This window comes from Diutina rugosa (genome assembly GCF_008704595.1).
Source record: "Diutina rugosa strain CBS 613 chromosome Unknown scaffold7_size311281, whole genome shotgun sequence".
NCBI lineage: Eukaryota > Fungi > Ascomycota > Pichiomycetes > Serinales > Debaryomycetaceae > Diutina > Diutina rugosa.
In genome coordinates, this window is record NW_022995140.1 from 69573 (window position 1) to 87074 (window position 17502).

Consider the following 17502-nt stretch of genomic DNA (forward strand, 5'->3'; position numbering starts at 1 on the left):
TGAAATGACGTGCATGCTCATGAAGATTCCCCACTTACCGTGTATATAAATTTAGCGAGCCACAATACAATCCAAAGGGTGAAGTACAACGGTAGATGCAGAGATAATCAACTCGAAAGAGCTTTGCGATTCTGGTTTATAAATGGCAGTCAATTGAAAATAAAGTTGGGGCAATCGGCTGTCAAATCTACACATTTTGCAACCATTTTGATTCCGAAAGACTTCATAAAGTATTCAAGGTCTAGCTCATTATCTTCTGACTGACACCCAATAAGTATAGATCATCAAGTTATCTGAGTCTTTCACAATCTCAAATTTGGATGAGCTGCACTCATCGCCCTTCGTCATGACACAGATGTTTCATCGGCTCTCACTCACGAGGTTTATTTTTTTGGCCCTGCACCTTGGCAGGGTTAGACGCACACCACAGAACGGTCTGCGCAGGCCGCTTCACCCATTGCCCTACTCATAGTTTTTTTTTCTGGTCACCCCTAAATTGACCACTTGCCAGCTCGATGAATCCTGATCAGCGCAAGCGATATCTTTTGGATGGTGACCCTAAGGAAGCTAAAAAACTCGACGCAAACGGGGATGATGTCGTACGGCGGTATTCGTATCTCGTCGGCCTTACTCCACTTTTCCGCCACTTCATTGATATGCTGAAAGTTAAGGACGCCGGACTTCGACGCCAAATCGCCGAACTCAACAAAAAACCTTCTAAGACGCGTAATCGAAGTGGCGGTGGTGGCCGTACGCGGAAGACTGAGAAGCAAGAGGATGCCGAGTTGTTATATGAGGAGGATCATGAGCCAAATGCTACGGTGCTCACCGAATCGCCCAGTTACATCGAAGGTGGAACTCTTAGAGAATACCAAATTCAAGGTCTCAACTGGTTGATATCACTTTATGAGAATCGTTTACTGGGCATCTTGGCTGACGAAATGGGGTTAGGTAAGACGCTCCAAACCATTTCATTTCTCGGATTCTTACGCCACCACAAAGGCATAAATGGGCCTTTCATTGTCATTGTACCGAAACTGACTTTGGATAATTGGCGGCGAGAGTTTGCGAAGTGGACACCGGATGTGGATATTTGTGTGCTTCAAGGGAATAAAGAGGAGCGCGCAGAGATAATATCAAAACGATTAATGAAAGCTAAATTCGATGTTTTGATCACCTCTTTCGAGATGGTCATTCGAGAGAAGGCATGTCTCAAGAAGTTTCGTTGGCAATATATTGTTGTTGATGAAGCACACAGAATCAAGAATGAAGATCTGAGTTTGTCTCAGATCATCCGTCTATTTTACCTGAAAAACAGGTTACTCATTACTGGGACACCTTTACAAAACAATTTGCACGAACTCTGGGCATTGCTCAACTTTTTATTGCCTGATGTTTTCGGTGACTCAGAACAATTCGACGCTTGGTTTCAAGAGAACGAGGGTGATCAGGACAATGTGGTAAATCAACTCCACCAATTATTGCTGCCATTTCTATTGCGCCGTGTGAAGCTGGACGTCGAAAAACTGTTACTTCCTAAAAAAGAATCCAACGTTTACATCGACATGGTACCGATGCAACTTGATTGGTACTCTAAACTTCTTGAAAAGGATATCGATGCAGTAAATGGTGCTGTTGGCAAGCGTGAAGCCAAGACGCGATTACTTAACATTGTGATGCAATTGCGAAAATGTTGCAATCATCCATACTTATTTGATGGAGCAGAGCCAGGGCCACCTTATACCACTGACGAGCATTTGGTGTATAATCTGGGTAAAATGATAATTCTTGACAAAATGCTTAAGAAATTTCAAAAAGAAGGTCTGCGAGTTCTTATCTTTTCGCAAATGTCGCGGCTTCTTGATATTCTTGAGGACTATTGCATGTTTCGTGAATACGAGTATTGTCGTATTGATGGGCTGACATCTCATGAAGATCGTATTGCCGCAATTGACGAATACAATGCTCCAAATTCAAAAAAGTTCGTGTTTTTGTTAACCACTCGGGCTGGCGGTTTGGGGATCAACTTAACGACGGCTGACATTGTGATTCTTTACGACTCAGATTGGAACCCCCAAGCAGATTTGCAGGCTATGGATAGAGCTCACCGAATTGGTCAACAAAAACAGGTCTATGTGTATCGATTTGTAACGAACAAGAGTGCTGAGGAGAAGGTACTTGAAAAGGCCGCTCAAAAGCTTCGTCTTGATCAGTTGGTCATTCAACAAGGACGGACACTAAACAAGGTTGCCAAAAATAGTGCCAGCCAAAATGCTGTAAATCTGAAGGATGCATTGATTGGAATGATCCAACATGGCGCTAAAGAAGTTTTCGAAAATAAGAATAGGAAGAAAGGAGAAAAGAGTGAGATGTTTGACGATGATATCGACGCCATTCTTGCTCGTGGTGCTGAGCGCACGAAGGAGCTCAACCAAAAGTTTAATACTCTTGGCTTGGACGATCTCAAAAATATATCTTTCGATGGTGGATCAAATTACGAGTGGGATGGCAAAAATTTTAAGAAGAAAGATGCCCAATCTTTCACCCTTCAAGGCGGATGGATCAACCCCCTGCGACGTGAGCGAAAAGAGCAACAGTATCTGGTTGACAATTATTACAAAGATGTCCTTAATTCCAATGGAGGTGATAAGCTGACTACCATTAAGCTCAAGCAACCCAAACAGATAAATTTGCAAGATCACCAATTTGCACCTCCTGAACTTCAGGCGCTTTTGGACCGTGAACAATTGGCCTATAAAAAAGAAATAGGGTACAAATATCTGGCTTTCGACTTTGACAGTGACGATGAAGTGGAATTTGAGGATGATCAGCAACAAGATGATGACGATGATGAAAATCTTCTGACAGCAGGGCTCACGAAGGAAGAAAAAATGGCCTACTGGCAACGCAAGGTTGACGAAGTGGTACCTCTATCCGAGGAGGAACTCATGCTTAAACAAAAGCTATTAGACGAGCTGTTCACCACTTGGAGTCGTCGAGACTTCACCAATTTCATTCACGCGCTGGCGAAATTTGGGCGCGCTAACTTAAATGAGATTGTAAGAGCTCTCTCCGCGAAGCCTGAAGACGAAGTTCGCCGTTATGCTGCCACTTTTTGGGACCGCTATAAAGAAATCGAGGGCCATGAGAAATACATCCTGCAAATTGAGGCTCAAGAAAAGAAAGCTGCTAAGCTAGAAAATCAGCTGAAGTTGTTGAAGGCTAAGTTGGAGGCGTGTAATGATCCACTTGAAAATCTTACAGTGCAATCTGTTCCTAGTAGCTCCAAAAGAGTTTACACTAAAGCTGAGGATCGCTTCTTATTGGTGAAAGTTCATGAGTATGGTTTATTCCTGGAAAGTCTCAACGAAAAAATTAAAGAGGATATCATGCGCCTGGATTTGTTCAAGTTTGATTGGTACTTTCTCCTGCGTACTCCCCAAGAGATCGGTCGGCGTATCACTACCCTCTTACTTGCATTACTGAGAGAAGCCGAGGGCCCCTCTAAAAAAAGAATCAAGAAAGAAGCTACCTCCCTGCGAACAGGATCCACCGAACCAAATGGGAAGCGCGTGACTCCAGAAACGCCTGGAGATAGGGTTCCAAAGAAGATAAAAAGAAACGAGTAACTACATCGTCGAAAGCAGTTTGTCGGTGAAAATGTAGTTTACAATATAATGAGTAACGAGATATATATACAAGATCATTTCAACCACAAGAAGTACCACTTCTTTTGATTCTTTTTTTCCTGTTCTTCCTTCATCTTCTGCATTAAGCGCTGCTTGAGCTCTTCTTCTTCTTGATTTCTCCGATTTCTCTCTATCTCATAGGGATCCTCGATAACGATCTCACGAGGCATTCCATCTTCGCCAACCTTTTTGTCTCTGATCAATGCAGCTACCGTTATAAACAAAGTCAAGTAGAGGAATACTTTGGTGACTGGATCCATGCGTTTGAAGTCAAACTGCGGTTTGCGTACCTCAGTTTCAGCAAGCACTACCGGAGGAAGTTTTTTTATTACGGTAGTTGCAGTTGGGTTCGAATCTTTGACTTTTGAGGGAACGGTAAATGGGAGATCATAAGGAGCAGTTGTAGTACTCCAATTATCAAATTTGTCTCGCACCCCCCAATTCCCGTAAGCAATATAGTACCCAAGCCTTTTATCGGCAAGAGTAAGTTTACACCAACTCTTGTCGTACTTATCTTGCAACTCCTTAAGCACTTGGCCTTGATGCAAAAGGGATAAGCTGGCAAACTCTGCTGGATTATTCCAGATTGGTGTTGTGTCGATGGGTTGAGTGGCTTCATCAGATCCAGACCCGAAAATCAGACCCATATCTTTGATCGACTGAATCGCAAGCTGTGCAGCCTGCTTCTTGGACTCCTCGGGAGAAAGCTTATTAGCACTGCTTTGGCATCGTACAACTTGTCTCGTTAGGTGAATTGACCGAAGCATGCTATCGAACCAAGACCTGAGCGGGTGCGAAAACTTAACTGATGAGCTCATAATTATTGTAAAATTTAAACAGCCTCCTTAATTACTTATTTTGATCAGCTCCATCTTGTGATCGTTGTATTCTATTAGTATGAACTGAATAGAAATCAGCAAGTTGCACTTCCGTCATTGTCGCTGTGCAAGGTTGAAAATTTTTTGACACAATTTCCCACTTAACATACTTCCTAATAGAACAAATCTGGTAGCGGCATAATTGGTCTACATGAATCATGTCTCCCCTTTGTGTCTTCAAAGTGAGAAGAAGCGTTGTAAATTATCAATAAATGCGTTGTTATAACGTAACAAACCTTCTTATTTCATTATAGATAAGCTGGGGCCCTTACGTAAACATCTTCGAAGTCCTTTACTATCGCAGTTTAGGAGGACGCTAAGACTATTTCGTAAGGTTGACTAATTTTTAAGTTACAATCATTCCACTCATAAATGCTACCAACCATACTTAGTAAGATCTGCCGAACATGCAGTAAGTCGTCGCCACTTTGTCACACTTGACACACTTTTGACCCTCATTCAACTTCGGTTGGTCGTAGGGAATACACAACGACTTGGCGCCCATCGAAGGAGCCTTCTCATCGACTTCTTCTTCCTCACCATTGTCCTTTCTTGCCGAACAATCTTTAATATCATCTTCACAAGAAGCGTCGCCACACCAGGGAGCAACAATCACATTCTTGGCGTTCAAAGTGGGGACAAAATCTTTCCATTCCGTGACAACCACTCTGTGTTCGTCGAAAGACTTACGAGCACGTTCCAACAATTCCTTTTGCATGGTGTCCAAAATTTGTTTGATTTCGTCCTCCAAATTGGCCAAAGAAACAGTAGTCTTGGCACCAGTGTCTCTTCTAACAACGGTACAAACTTGCTTCTCTGCATCCTTAGGCCCGAATTCGACACGCAAGGGAATACCCTTGAGTTCAGCATCAGCAAATTTCCAACCAGAAGTGTAGTTCTCTCTGTAATCACCGGTCACACGAACGCCAGCACCGTCCAAACGAGATTCAATATTCTTTGCTGCCTCATTGATGGACGCCTTCTGTTCAGGAGTCGACTTGGCTGTAATACCTACCGGAATCACAACAACTTGATATTGAGCAACTCTGGGAGGCAACACCAAACCCTTGTTGTCCGAATGAGTCATAATCATGACACCGATAACTCTAGTAGACAACCCCCATGAGTTTTGGTATGCATACATCCGGGGCTTGTTACCACCTTCCGGGCTTTCAACCAGAAGCTCGAACATTTTCGAGAAGTTTTGTCCCAAGTGGTGCGAAGTGGCACCCTGGATACCTCTACCAGTGGCAGCAATAAAGCCTTCGACAGTGGTGGTGTAATCACCACCAGCGAATTTTTCATTTTCAGTCTTGCGACCAGGAATCACAGGCACGGCCAACAACTCTTCATAGATACGCTTGTACAATTCGAGGATTTGCTCAACTTCTTCAGCAGCCTCGGGTTGAGTCAAATGAGCAGTGTGGCCTTCCTGCCAAAGGAACTCTCTTGTTCTGAGGAACGGTTGAGGGTGCTTGAACTCCCATCTTACCACCGAGTTCCATTGGTTCAATTTAAGGGGCAAATCACGATGCGATTGGACCCACTTAGCATAATAGGGGTACATGACGGTTTCAGAAGTAGGACGGATAGCAATGTGTTCTTCCAAATCAGAAGAACCAGCCTTGGTGACCCATGCCACTTCTGGAGCGAAACCTTCGATGTGATCTTTTTCTTTCTCCAAAACTTTCTGGGATACGAACATGGGGAAGTAAGCGTTTTTGACACCCATCTTACGGATATGTTGGTTGAACCAGTCTTGGATGGTTTCCCAGACATAGTAAGAGTTAGGACGTAAAATGTAACACCCAGATACGTCATAGTAATCCAACATTTCACCCTTGACACAAACCTGTGAATACCAGTTGGAAAAATCTTTGAGTTTGTCAACGGTAATGCCAATCAATTTGGCATCTTCCAACTTGGCAGATTCTTTTTCCGCTTTTACGGACTTCTTGGGGGCAGGGGCTGCGGTAGCTGAAAAATCAACCACCTCATACTCAAATTTGGATGCTTCAATCCATTCCTTAAGAGTTTTGAAAGGCACAGCTACTTTGGAGGAAGCAGTAGCCAATTCAACAATATCGGTGTCCTTGAAGTTGGCGTCGATTAACAAAACGATCTTTTTCTCATCAACGTTCTTCAGGGAAAGAGACGCGAGAGAGAATTCTTCCTTAGTGGTACCGAAGAAATCCGCAATCAAATCATCTGAAGCAGTTCTAGGTTCCTTGGCCTTGGCAGCCGCCGCGATCGCTCCAGTGGGAGCAGTGGTAGTCTCGAGTCTAAAGACGACAATGGGGATAGGGGTGGCAGTCTTGGCAGTCTTCGGCTTGAATACTACAGTCTTCGTAGGAAGACCGTTCTCGTTCACAGTGCTCAAGGAAAGAGCCGCTAAGGATTGTTCAAGCAGCATCAACGAAAGATGTGGAGGATGCAAATTTTGACGATGCTGCTGTAAGAAGTGGAGTGCGGCGAGTGACGCGCGACGACACGAGACGAGTTGTGCAAAAATTTCGCGATGGCATGCATGAACAAGTTTAATTTCAAAGTAATGGCGGGTAGATGGTGGGTGAGTCACAATCAATCATCACATCATGAAGGTTGAAGCGAAATGAGAATATATAGAAGGTCATGGACTTGAAAGAGATCAATGGGTGTGTCCATTGTATGCATCAACTTCCTTGAAGACTCATGCCGTGGATGCAACGTTGAAATCTATGATGCCCAACTCTTGCGAAAGCTACGAAAGAAAGTCCACACTGTGCTACAATTGATTAAGGATGTTCTAACTCAATTTGGCTTTGACTCCCCGATTACGCTGCGTTTGTTGGTATTCATCCTCAAACAGTTGATAGGCGTGGTAGTAGCTATCCTTCACTGAGAAATAACGAATTAGGGGCCACAGAAGAATCCAATCAATTACACCGAGATCACGAGCCACCAGGGTTGCTATGTAGTATGCCAATCCCACAACTACACCTAGGAGAACCCCAACGGCAACTTGGGGAATCGTATGGTACCACAAGTATACACGTGAGAATGGCACAAGAATCATAATCACAAGCAACAACGTAGACACTATGATCTTATTTAACCTCGACAGTGGCACTCTTTTAAATAAGATACAAAGGAAATACGCTGCGAAGAACCCTGCAAATTGTGAGTGTGCCAGCGGCATTCCAAACGACGAGCCGTAGGAGCCTTTACCAAAGTCTTTGTGGAAGTCTGGCCTTGGTTCCTTCAATATGTGCTTAACAATCTTATTCAAAACTTCACTTGCAAGGTGGCCTCCAACGACAATCACTGGTTCAATCTCACGGGTTATAAGGAACCAACTGGTGTAGAAAACCATGATATAGATGGGAAGAAGCGATAAATGAACGCTCACTATCGAGATGACATCCTTCGGGTCATACAATATATACGTGTGATCAAACGGAATCGGATCGTAAACCATCGAGAGTGCCGCGCGCGTTGGACGATAGAAGAATAGTGGAAGTGACAACAGGCACGTCGTGCCTAACCATACCCGCGGTCACAGCTACCGGGATCGCTTTCATATATCATCAGAAACATAAAAAAAAAAAAAAAAAGCACACGGTACGACGTTTTGAGGACTACGATGAAACGGTATCCACCTCGCTTTCACGATTATTTGGCTATAGTCCTACAGACAATTTCTTAAAGCTGAATACTCGATACTTGCATTCTCTATGTCGCAACTCGCTATTTTCGTCCTTTGCTCTCGCGAACGCGATTATGAGCCCTTAATAATCATCTCATCTCATTGCGAACAAACTCACTTTAATCGCCTACATGTCTGACGAAGTTATTTGGCAGGTGATTAATCACCAGTTCTGTGCTTTCAAGATCAAGACAGACAAGAAGCAAAACTTCTGTCGAAATGAATACAACGTGTCCGGGTTGTGCAATCGGCAGTCCTGCCCACTTGCTAATGCCCGATATGCTACTGTGAAAAACGTGGGAGGCAGACTTTATCTCTACATGAAGACAGCTGAGCGTGCACACATGCCACTGAAGCTATGGGAACGAGTGAAGCTTTCCAAAAACTATAACAAAGCCCTTGAGCAGATCGACGAAAACTTGCAATATTGGCAAAAGTTTTTGATTCATAAATGCAAGCAAAGATTGACCCGGTTGACCCAGGTCGCCATTACCGAACGACGTATGGCGTTAGAAGAGCATGAAAGAACTCTTGTGCACACTGCTCCCAAGGTTAGACGGCGTGAAGAGAACCGTGAACGGAAAGCTCTTGCGGCGGCTAAAATCGAGAAAGCCATTGAAAAGGAATTATTGGAGAGATTGAAGCTGGGCGCATATGGGGACAAACCTCTCAACGTTGATGAAAACATTTGGAAGAAGGTGATGGGCAAGATGGAGGAAGTGGACGAGGAAGAAGAATTCGACCATGACGATGATGCCGAACTTGTCAGTGACGACGAACTGGACGTGGGCGAAGTAGAGTATGTTGAGGACTCTGACGAAGATGATATGATTGACGTGGAAGATCTCGAGAAGTGGCTCGACAACGAGGCGTCTTCTGAATCTGAGGCAGAAGACTCTGATGGTGAGAAGGAAGAGAAACCTAAGAAGAAGCGTGCCAGAGTGGAAATAGAATACGAACAGGAACAAGAACCTGATACCATGTTGACAAACATCGCTAATTAGACATTATTCACTTCCCGATGATTGTAACTCTAGCATAACTGAACGATAAACGACGACATCGAAATTGATAAACTAAATAGATACGCAAACGTAAGGCACATCAACGTCCTCACCGTTCTTGTCATCACAGCAAATTTCAAATACAAGAGTTTTGACATGTTCTGGAACAGGCTTTTTTGAAACTTCCTTGATAAGTTCGGTCAACTTAAGGTTAACTCTATCCTTCAATTTTTTGGGAGGGAAGAACAGGGCGTATAACAATGAGTTCCCGTAAGACAACATGGAAATTTCCAAGCCTTCCTCGTTTTCAAAGTGGTCCAATAACTCTTGCAAAGTCATATCTCCATGTAACTCAAATCTGTCCCAAATTTTGTCAAATTCTTTGTCGTTGTACTTGCCCTTGCCTGATGCGATTGGTTCGGAAAACCCAACAAAAGGAAGAGCCAAGTTGATAAAACCGTTCTTGTACTGTTCGATATCCTTCTTATTAGCGACCAACTTGTATAACTCAAGACATACCAACCCAGTAACCAAGGCGGTAGTGGTTGCGATAGCTGGAATAATCTTACCAGCAATGAACTTCGTTTTGTGGGCATCAGCAGTTTCAATGCCATAGTTCAAGGCACGGCAGTTAGAAGCAGCAGTAATGAACTCAATGTGATGGTTTGTGTCATCATCTTTCTCGAATTCAATGGGCAGCAAGCGGAAACCTGCAAGAGTGGTTGGTTCAGGAAGCGACAGGGCAATCTTTTGAATCTCCGAATCGTCCAAGCCCCCTAAGGCCCTTGCTTGCTCTTCAGCTTCTGCATCAGTAGCAGCAATCTTGACACCCTCCCTTGGAGTAAAAGGAGTGGGAGTGTAATCTGCAAGGACCTTTTCGTAGTGCTCAGGGCTGGGGTCGGTTTCCTTCAAACCGTAAACATAGGCCAAAAGATTGGCGCCTGCGACAACAAAGTGAAAGTGATCAGGATTTGAAACATCAAATTCAAGAGCATCAGGGGCCCTCTTCGGTCCCGACCAGAAGGGTGCCCCTTGGGAAGTCTTAGCATCTTTGGGAAAGTTGTGCAACAATTGCTTGATGTCATGATTAAACTTGGTTTCGAATTCTTCGCGTGCCCAGCGAATACAATCGTCAAAAGAGTACGGCCGACGGTCACTATTCAAATAGCTTGCGATATTTTCCAAGGTGCCCTTAATATCAGCGTCTTGCTTCAAGGTTTGCTCAACATAGTTCGGCTGAGATAAGTACAAATTGCAAGATTCGGGGGAATCGGCAAAATAGCCCTGGAATAACGACTTCGCCCATGCGATAGTGTGGTCAATCTTGTTGGGGAACGAACGAAGCGTACATAATGGAATCAGTTTTTCGGGGGGGTCTTGCGACAGAGAGTAAGACTCAGTGATGTTCGGGATGACAACCTGAGTGTTTCCCTTGGTGCCCAAGGTACCAGATTCCAATAAGGGCTTCTTGTAGAATACGCACCGACGATCAACGTAGGTACGTGCCTCAACATTATCCAATGCGTTGGTCACAATATCAATATTCTTCCAAAAGGCATCGGTGTAAATGTCCTCAGTATCGGCCCCCACCTTGTCAAGCTTCGCTTCAATTTTTCCCTCAAAGTCGGAATTCATAACCGCTACTGCAGCAGCAGCCACCTCGGACTTATTCTTACCAACATCCTTGGGACGGAATAAGAATTGACGGTTCAAATTAGATTTTTCAATAGAGTCCATGTCTGTAACTATGATTTTCCCATTCGACCCCAGTCCGAGACCCATCATGGCCCAATTTTTGAGCATTTCGCAGCCAATCGCACCAGACCCGACAAGGAACACCTTGAGATTGGCGATCTTGTTTTGAAAATCCTTGCCGAACACGGCGATCTGCCCGTCATAACGAGATTGTTGGGGCGAAGTGGTTTCCTCGGTACGGGGGAAGTCCTTTGAGTCGGGGAGCGATTCAAGCGAATCAAAATATAACCATTGGATCACTGGACCAAACTTGGATGACACATTTTTGAGAACTTCCTGGGCAATGAGACCACCATAGAAGGCGCACATGCCAGGAATTTCACCTGTAGATTGATAAGCGAGTTCTGCGATAAGTTTAGCATCAACTTCTTCAACGTGACCTTGTTGCTTGACTACTTGACGAGCAAATTCGACAACTTCGTTAGCGTCTTCAGCGTTGTACAGCTTGGGAAGCTGGTTGTGCTTGTTGTAAAACATCTGAAGGGCTTGGAACCCACAGTGCAACTGTCCAGGACGGTCAAATTTGGCGAAGTCTGAAATCACGAAGTCCGGCTTTTGCAATTGTTCCTCTAACAGCTGGAAAGTGATGTCCTTAGGCATTTTCACTTGTGTCCATATACCACCCTTGACATACTTGGCAGCTTCAGCATTCTTGAGCTGGATTTTGAAAGCGTAGGGCCCGAGAACCTCCACTTTGTATGGTTCCCCCAGGTTCAATTCCTCGATACCATCAACCTCGGTGAATTTGACGTAGTCACCATCTTCTAACCCGTGTCTTGCATCATCACCTAAGGTAGACACAGTGCCCAGAGCCTCGATGTCTGACACTAATCCAGTGAGTGGCTCCTCGCCCGTTTGGTCGATGATGGTAAACTTTTCGCCGAAATCAACAAACAATTGACCGAAGAGGCCTCTGGTGGTGGCATAGATGAAACCAATGTTATGTGAGTGAGTGAAACGGTTAATTTTCACCGCTTGTTCCAAGTCAACGCCCTCAGTTATCACGATACACTTGTAATTGGCAAGCACCGATTCATCCAAGCTGTCGACGACTGAGATTGGCACGTACGAGTTGAGCTCGGCAAGCTTCGGTCTGGTGGCTTCAGCTCTAGTTTTGCCGGCAGCAACGTCTTCAGGGGAGAGGAAGAACTGAGCGGAAAGATCAAACGTGGTGGCTTTCACCGGGTCGTAGAGATCTAACAGCTTGACGCCGGCAAGGGCAACGTTTTTTGCGATCTCGACCCCCAAACCTCGCAACCCGACAATAAGAACATTGGCGGATTGCATCTTGAGCATAGCCTCCTTGCCAAGCACGTATAATTGACGCAGGTAAAGCCCTTCATCGATTTCAGGACCATCTACTTGCATGGCGTTTGACATATTGATTCGAGTGGTGGGAGCAAGTTGGAGAATGGTGAATATTTCGGTGGCGCGCGCCCGGCCACGCACCCACACCCAAAGGTGAGTCTCACCAGTATACTTTGGAAAGTATGGAAACCCTTAACCCTACCTCATGTGAGCTCACTAATACTTCAATCTTCTTAGTTCACATCCTTGGTGTAGGCTGATTGTACTACAGTTCCGTGGAGAACTATGGATTTCGTGATGTGCTCCTTTGGGTATGCTTGCATTGGCTTTGTCATAAGTTGTTAATCCGATAAATACCTCTGGCTAACGATTGCTGGACAATACGTAATTGTGAATTTTCTTGAGGACTGTGCGAATTTTGATATATCTACATCGCTGCTTTCATACAGTACGTCTTCAACTCCTCCTCTCTTCAAAAATGATCTTAGTGATCGTTTGCCGTTATACTCACTGACTATTTGGTGTGACGAATGTGGGGTGCTACCTATTCATGTATGTAGCTGCTGCGTGGCGGGATTACACTGGCATGTCGAGATGTGTTTTCTACAGGTGCAAACGTATTTTTCATTGTGATCAATCATATTTTCTGCGACTTAACTGACGCAAGCTGGCGTTCCTAATAATATACTAGGCTTTTACCGAGTAACGGTGGTCTTCATTCTAACTGTTATGACTCAATATCGAGCACACGCAAGCTCTTGTCGACTCGTCTTCTCGAGTGCATAGAATTTATTTGAATTTCAACGACGTCTGACACAATTTGTTCATTGCGACCAGGTGCATAGTGTCCTACTACCGACCTTCGGCAAAAACCTTATTTTGACCAGTATTATGGTGGCTATTTTTTATAGTATACATCATTGATAATCGAAGCCATGCTTTTTCAACAATGCCTGCACATCTACCAGCTTATCAGTAGGATCTAACGTTTTGACTACTCTCCCCGGAACACCCACCACCACCGAATTCTCAGGGACATTTTTCGTGACCACGGCACCAGCTCCAATCACGCAACCATCGCCGATTGTCACACCCGGCAATACCGTCGAATTCGCCCCTAACCAGACATTGTTGCCGATAATAATGGGATTTCCGCTTTCCATCAACGATGCTCGAAGCGTCGGGTCCAACGGATGGGTAGCCGTAAGAATCAGCACGTTGGTGCCACACATGACATTATCACCAATCTTTACGAGCCCTACGTCCAAAATGGTAAGCCCATAGTTGGCATAGAAGTTATCTCCGACCAGCGTATTGAAGCCATAATCGAAGTATATGGGGTACTCGATGAAGACGTTATCCCCAACTTTACCGAGAAGTTCCTCCTTTAACCAAGTCGCTTTAGCTTTAATATATTCCTGATGGTTAGCGTAATTCCGGCACCTGAAATCACCATAATCACGAAGTTTGTCTCTCACAATCATACGTTGGTGCTCAAGCTCGGGCTGGTACGCGTTGTAGGGTAAGCCGCAGATCATTCTGTCGTAGTTTTCATCAGGTTTAAACGGAATTTTGAGATTATCGTGGACCCACTTGACCAACACATGGTCCATCTCCTCGGGAACTCCGGCGAGTTGGCTGAACTCAGCCTTGGTGAGCTTGTCATAATCAATCGCCATCAATACGTGTCCACGCTCTCGAGATCCACCGCACTTTTATAGTGCAGGATTCCGGACATAATTTTGTTTTACAATTGCTCAATTATGGTGTGTACGTTACCTTGTTTGGCTGATGTGTGTGTGATTCCCATCGGTACCGGACTGGCTCTGGTATCTGACGAAGTGACGTTGGTGACGCGGTTGGCACAGCAGTCGCCGCTCCACACCGTCCTCCACTCTGCGGGGACGACCATCGAGGGTCCCTGGAATGAAGTGATGGAACTTATTGGTCAATTCCACGAGGCGCTTCATAAGCTGGGAGTGGTGAGAATTCAGTCCGACATACGCGTTGGAACTCGGACCGATAAGAGCCAACTGCCTGAAGACAAGGTCAACATTGTCAAGAAAAAGTTGGCTCAAGCCCAGAACGAATAGTCAATATTACCAGTTTATTGTTACATAGTTATACAAAATCGGTACGAGACATACCACTTGATGCTAATTTTCCACGCCCCTCTCGTCAGATTGAGGTTGGGCTAAAGGGAGAAGCCACTCACCAGTATCATGGGCCAGCCACTAGTAGTAGGGCTTATTGTAGTACGGCATTTGGGGCATACGCTGTTGATAATGCAATGCCTGTTGCTGTTGATGTTGCTGTTGATGATGGTGCGGCTGCTGCTGTGGCTGTTGTTGTTGCTGCTGCTGCTGTTGTTGCTGCTGCTGTTGTTGTTGTTGTTGTTGTTGTTGTTGTTGGAGATGGTGCAGGGATTGTTGCACTGGTTGGTGCAATTGTTGTTGGTAATAAGATTGGTGCTGTTGCAGAGGTTGAGCTGTAGTAGGAGCCTGCTGGTGCTGGACGTGATGAGAAGGCAATTGATGAGGTGCAAGCAGGGGAGACTGATGGAGTATTTGCGGAACTTGCTGGGCGATGGGGGGTTGCAGAACTTGCAGTTGCGAAGACTGTGTTTGATTAGACTCTGCAGGCTCCAGTTTGACAGGGTTAGAGTTGTCATTGCTCGAAATGGATGACGACCCCACTTGTTTCTTTTTCTGACCCATATGTTCGACTGCCTTCTCCGTCACCTTCTTCTCTTTAATACACTCGTTTATCGTCTCCTCAGTGACGTTAAACAGACCAGGTTGCAGCCAAAACATCATCCGTATAAGCTCCCGGCATTCGACATCTGTAAAATTTTTCGAAGTAGCTTTGTTAAGCTCCATAGAAATGAACCTCCATTTCTCCAACTCTCCGGCGTCTAGCAAGTTCTGCAAGTTCAACTTGTCTTGGACCGTCCAACTCAGCAGATTGTTGTTACCTTGTTGTCCAACGATAACCTGATAACGATTACGTGCGGCGAGATACAGACCCACTCCTGAAATTTCCGCAATTTCGACCCACAGCTTCCCTTTCTTTTTAAGCGACACAATTAACTCGTCTTGTCGTTTGGAGAATTTCGATTTACGCTTGGCACGCTTTTGTGCCATACCCGCGTTGACATCAGGGCGCTGGGGCGCTCTTGCTAACGGAGGATGTGGCAAAATTGCTTGAAGACGTTCTGGAAAATTGGCAAAGAGCTGGGATGATCCAACGGTTGTCGAAGGCGCTGGCGGACTTGCCGCCGCAGCAGTCGCCGGTGTAGCATGTGTCTGCGCCAGAGTAGTTGCCGGCACGTTTTGAGCCGCCACAGGCGGCTGCGAAGCAGTCGACGGAGGTGTCTGTTGAGTGGAAGCAGGTTGAAGCGCAGCTTGTTGTTGGGGAGACGATGCCTTTTGATGCGGCTGAGCTTGCGGTGGGGGCGGCGGTTGTTGTTGTTGTTGCTGTGGTTGTTGTGCTTGCAGTTGTGCGGTTGTCGATTGAGACGCTGGTGGCTGTTGTTGCAGTGGAGTTTGCAGTTGGTGATGGGCAGCCTGGTGCAAATGAGGCTGGGTGGATTGTGGGGTTCCTTGTTGCGTTGCTTGAGGTTGTTGAGATTGCTGCTGGCTTGGTTGAGGCAATTGCAGATTTTGCTGTACTAAGTGAGGAGGATACTGCTGAGACAAGTGCTGAAGATGGGGCGCCATGTGAGGAGGATGGTTGTAGTACATCGCTGCCTGAGCAGCTTGGGCAGCTTGAGCAGCTTGCGCCGCCTGCGCTTGATGATACAGCTGATACAGACTATGCTGATAACCCGAGCTTGGCGACGTGACTGCGGGTTGTTGAGGATGAGTCTGTGGTTGTTGTGCTTGGGTTTGAGCTGTTTGTGCTTGCGTCGCTTGCGCTTGAGCCTGCGCTTGAGCCTGAGCCTGAGCCTGGGCTTGCGCCTGGGCTTGCGCTTGAGCTTGCGCTTGCGCCTGGGCTTGCGCCTGAGCCTGAGCTTGTGCTTGCGCTTGAGCTTGAGCCTGAGCTTGGGCCTGAGCCTGGGCTTGCGCTTGAGCCTGAGCTTGAGCCTGCGCCTGAGCCTGAGCCTGCGCTTGTGCTTGCGCCTGAGCATGAGCTTGAGCTTGAGCCATTTGTGTTTGTTGCGCCTGTTGAGCCTGATGATTTTGCTGGTACAAATACTGCTGTTGTTGTTGATCGTAGTAGTTCCCGTTCAATTGCGAGTATTGCTGAGGCGTCGTCTGAACCAGCAGCTGAGGTTGTTGAGATTGCTGGCCTCTGAACATATGAGGCGGATACATTTGTTGTTGACTGGGCGCCTGAGCCTGCTGGACACCATAGTATTGTTGGCCGCCCTGTTGGTAAGATGGCTGCTGGAGCACGAGCGGCAGGCTGTAGTAGCGAGCCTGCGCCTGTTGTTGTTGGTCCATATCCTTATGGTACCCTTCGTAGCTCATGAACGGCGGCAGAGCAAGGTCAATCAATAGTAGCGCTGGGTAATCGCGGTGGTGTTGGTGATACCCTGAATGCTTATTTATTTTTTGTCCACCTGGACGGTAGTTCGAAAATTTTGGTTTATTTTTTTTGGCTTTTATGGCCGCGCGCTCGGCAAGGATACCCGGCGGCGACGGAGGCGGCAGCGGAGTGACCCTATACCCATCGCGCCTAACCAAAGCGGCGAATGCTATTGAGGTCTGAGATTTCTGTAAATCAGCGACGGGAAATATTCTCTACTCCTCTAGCAATTCGGCCGCCATTGGTTGCTGCCATCAACATTTGAAGCTTTGTGTTTCTTCCAAGCTTTGGCTGAGCGTACACCCGCGGACCATTGGCGAATTTCGATTAGCCCATTCGTAACTAGACGCGTCGTGGGGGAGGGATGATACTTCGGTTGTGGTGGTCTCATTGCTCCCCCCCCTGACACTGAGTAACGTTTCTCCTACATGAAAATGACAAACGCTGGCATTGATGGCCGGTTTAGCGGCGGCTAGGGAATGTTTCGCTGCAGCCACCGTCTTTGTCAGCTTCGATTTAGTGACAAGCCTCGCTGTCGAAACGCTAGCATCGTCGGTATCGACGAGCCTTACGCCATGCAGGTAGTTGGAAGTGGGGGTGGGGGCGACCCGTGCGCTTCCTAGTACAGGCAAGAGCAAAAATAACCCCGCATG

At 46.1% G+C, this 17502-nt stretch overlaps 9 protein-coding genes across 9 annotated transcripts; 3 read left to right on the top strand and 6 right to left on the bottom strand. All coding sequences in view use genetic code 12, as the record gives it.

The window, feature by feature from the left end:
* Nucleotides 1-515: 515 nt before the first annotated feature.
* On the top strand, nt 516-3629 carry ISW2 (DNA translocase; the record flags this gene model as incomplete). Its single annotated transcript, XM_034155493.1, has 1 exon — nt 516-3629. One exon carries the CDS (start codon nt 516-518, stop codon nt 3627-3629), a length of 3114 nt encoding a protein of 1037 aa, XP_034012332.1.
* Nucleotides 3630-3703: 74 nt separating this feature from the next.
* On the bottom strand, nt 3704-4507 carry DIURU_002802 (uncharacterized protein; the record flags this gene model as incomplete). Its single annotated transcript, XM_034155494.1, has 1 exon — nt 3704-4507. One exon carries the CDS (start codon nt 4505-4507, stop codon nt 3704-3706), a length of 804 nt encoding a protein of 267 aa, XP_034012333.1.
* Nucleotides 4508-4955: 448 nt separating this feature from the next.
* On the bottom strand, nt 4956-6980 carry DIURU_002803 (proline--tRNA ligase; the record flags this gene model as incomplete). Its single annotated transcript, XM_034155495.1, has 1 exon — nt 4956-6980. One exon carries the CDS (start codon nt 6978-6980, stop codon nt 4956-4958), a length of 2025 nt encoding a protein of 674 aa, XP_034012334.1.
* A 372-nt stretch (nt 6981-7352) lies between these two features.
* On the bottom strand, nt 7353-7919 carry CWH8 (Cwh8p; the record flags this gene model as incomplete). The annotated part of the gene is made up of 1 exon (XM_034155496.1): nt 7353-7919. The coding sequence occupies one exon, from the start codon at nt 7917-7919 to the stop codon at nt 7353-7355; it is 567 nt and encodes a 188-aa protein (XP_034012335.1).
* Nucleotides 7920-8383: 464 nt separating this feature from the next.
* On the top strand, nt 8384-9256 carry MAK16 (ribosome biosynthesis protein; the record flags this gene model as incomplete). The annotated part of the gene is made up of 1 exon (XM_034155497.1): nt 8384-9256. One exon carries the CDS (start codon nt 8384-8386, stop codon nt 9254-9256), a length of 873 nt encoding a protein of 290 aa, XP_034012336.1.
* Nucleotides 9257-9328: 72 nt separating this feature from the next.
* On the bottom strand, nt 9329-12391 carry UBA1 (E1 ubiquitin-activating protein; the record flags this gene model as incomplete). The annotated part of the gene is made up of 1 exon (XM_034155498.1): nt 9329-12391. One exon carries the CDS (start codon nt 12389-12391, stop codon nt 9329-9331), a length of 3063 nt encoding a protein of 1020 aa, XP_034012337.1.
* An 845-nt stretch (nt 12392-13236) lies between these two features.
* On the bottom strand, nt 13237-13998 carry DIURU_002807 (acetyltransferase; the record flags this gene model as incomplete). Its single annotated transcript, XM_034155499.1, has 1 exon — nt 13237-13998. One exon carries the CDS (start codon nt 13996-13998, stop codon nt 13237-13239), a length of 762 nt encoding a protein of 253 aa, XP_034012338.1.
* Nucleotides 13999-14082: 84 nt separating this feature from the next.
* Nucleotides 14083-14412, top strand: ECM15 (Ecm15p; the record flags this gene model as incomplete). Its single annotated transcript, XM_034155500.1, has 1 exon — nt 14083-14412. One exon carries the CDS (start codon nt 14083-14085, stop codon nt 14410-14412), a length of 330 nt encoding a protein of 109 aa, XP_034012339.1.
* A 141-nt stretch (nt 14413-14553) lies between these two features.
* Nucleotides 14554-16791, bottom strand: AAF1 (C2H2-type transcription factor AAF1; the record flags this gene model as incomplete). The annotated part of the gene is made up of 1 exon (XM_034155501.1): nt 14554-16791. One exon carries the CDS (start codon nt 16789-16791, stop codon nt 14554-14556), a length of 2238 nt encoding a protein of 745 aa, XP_034012340.1.
* Between the last annotated feature and the right edge of the window lie 711 nt (nt 16792-17502).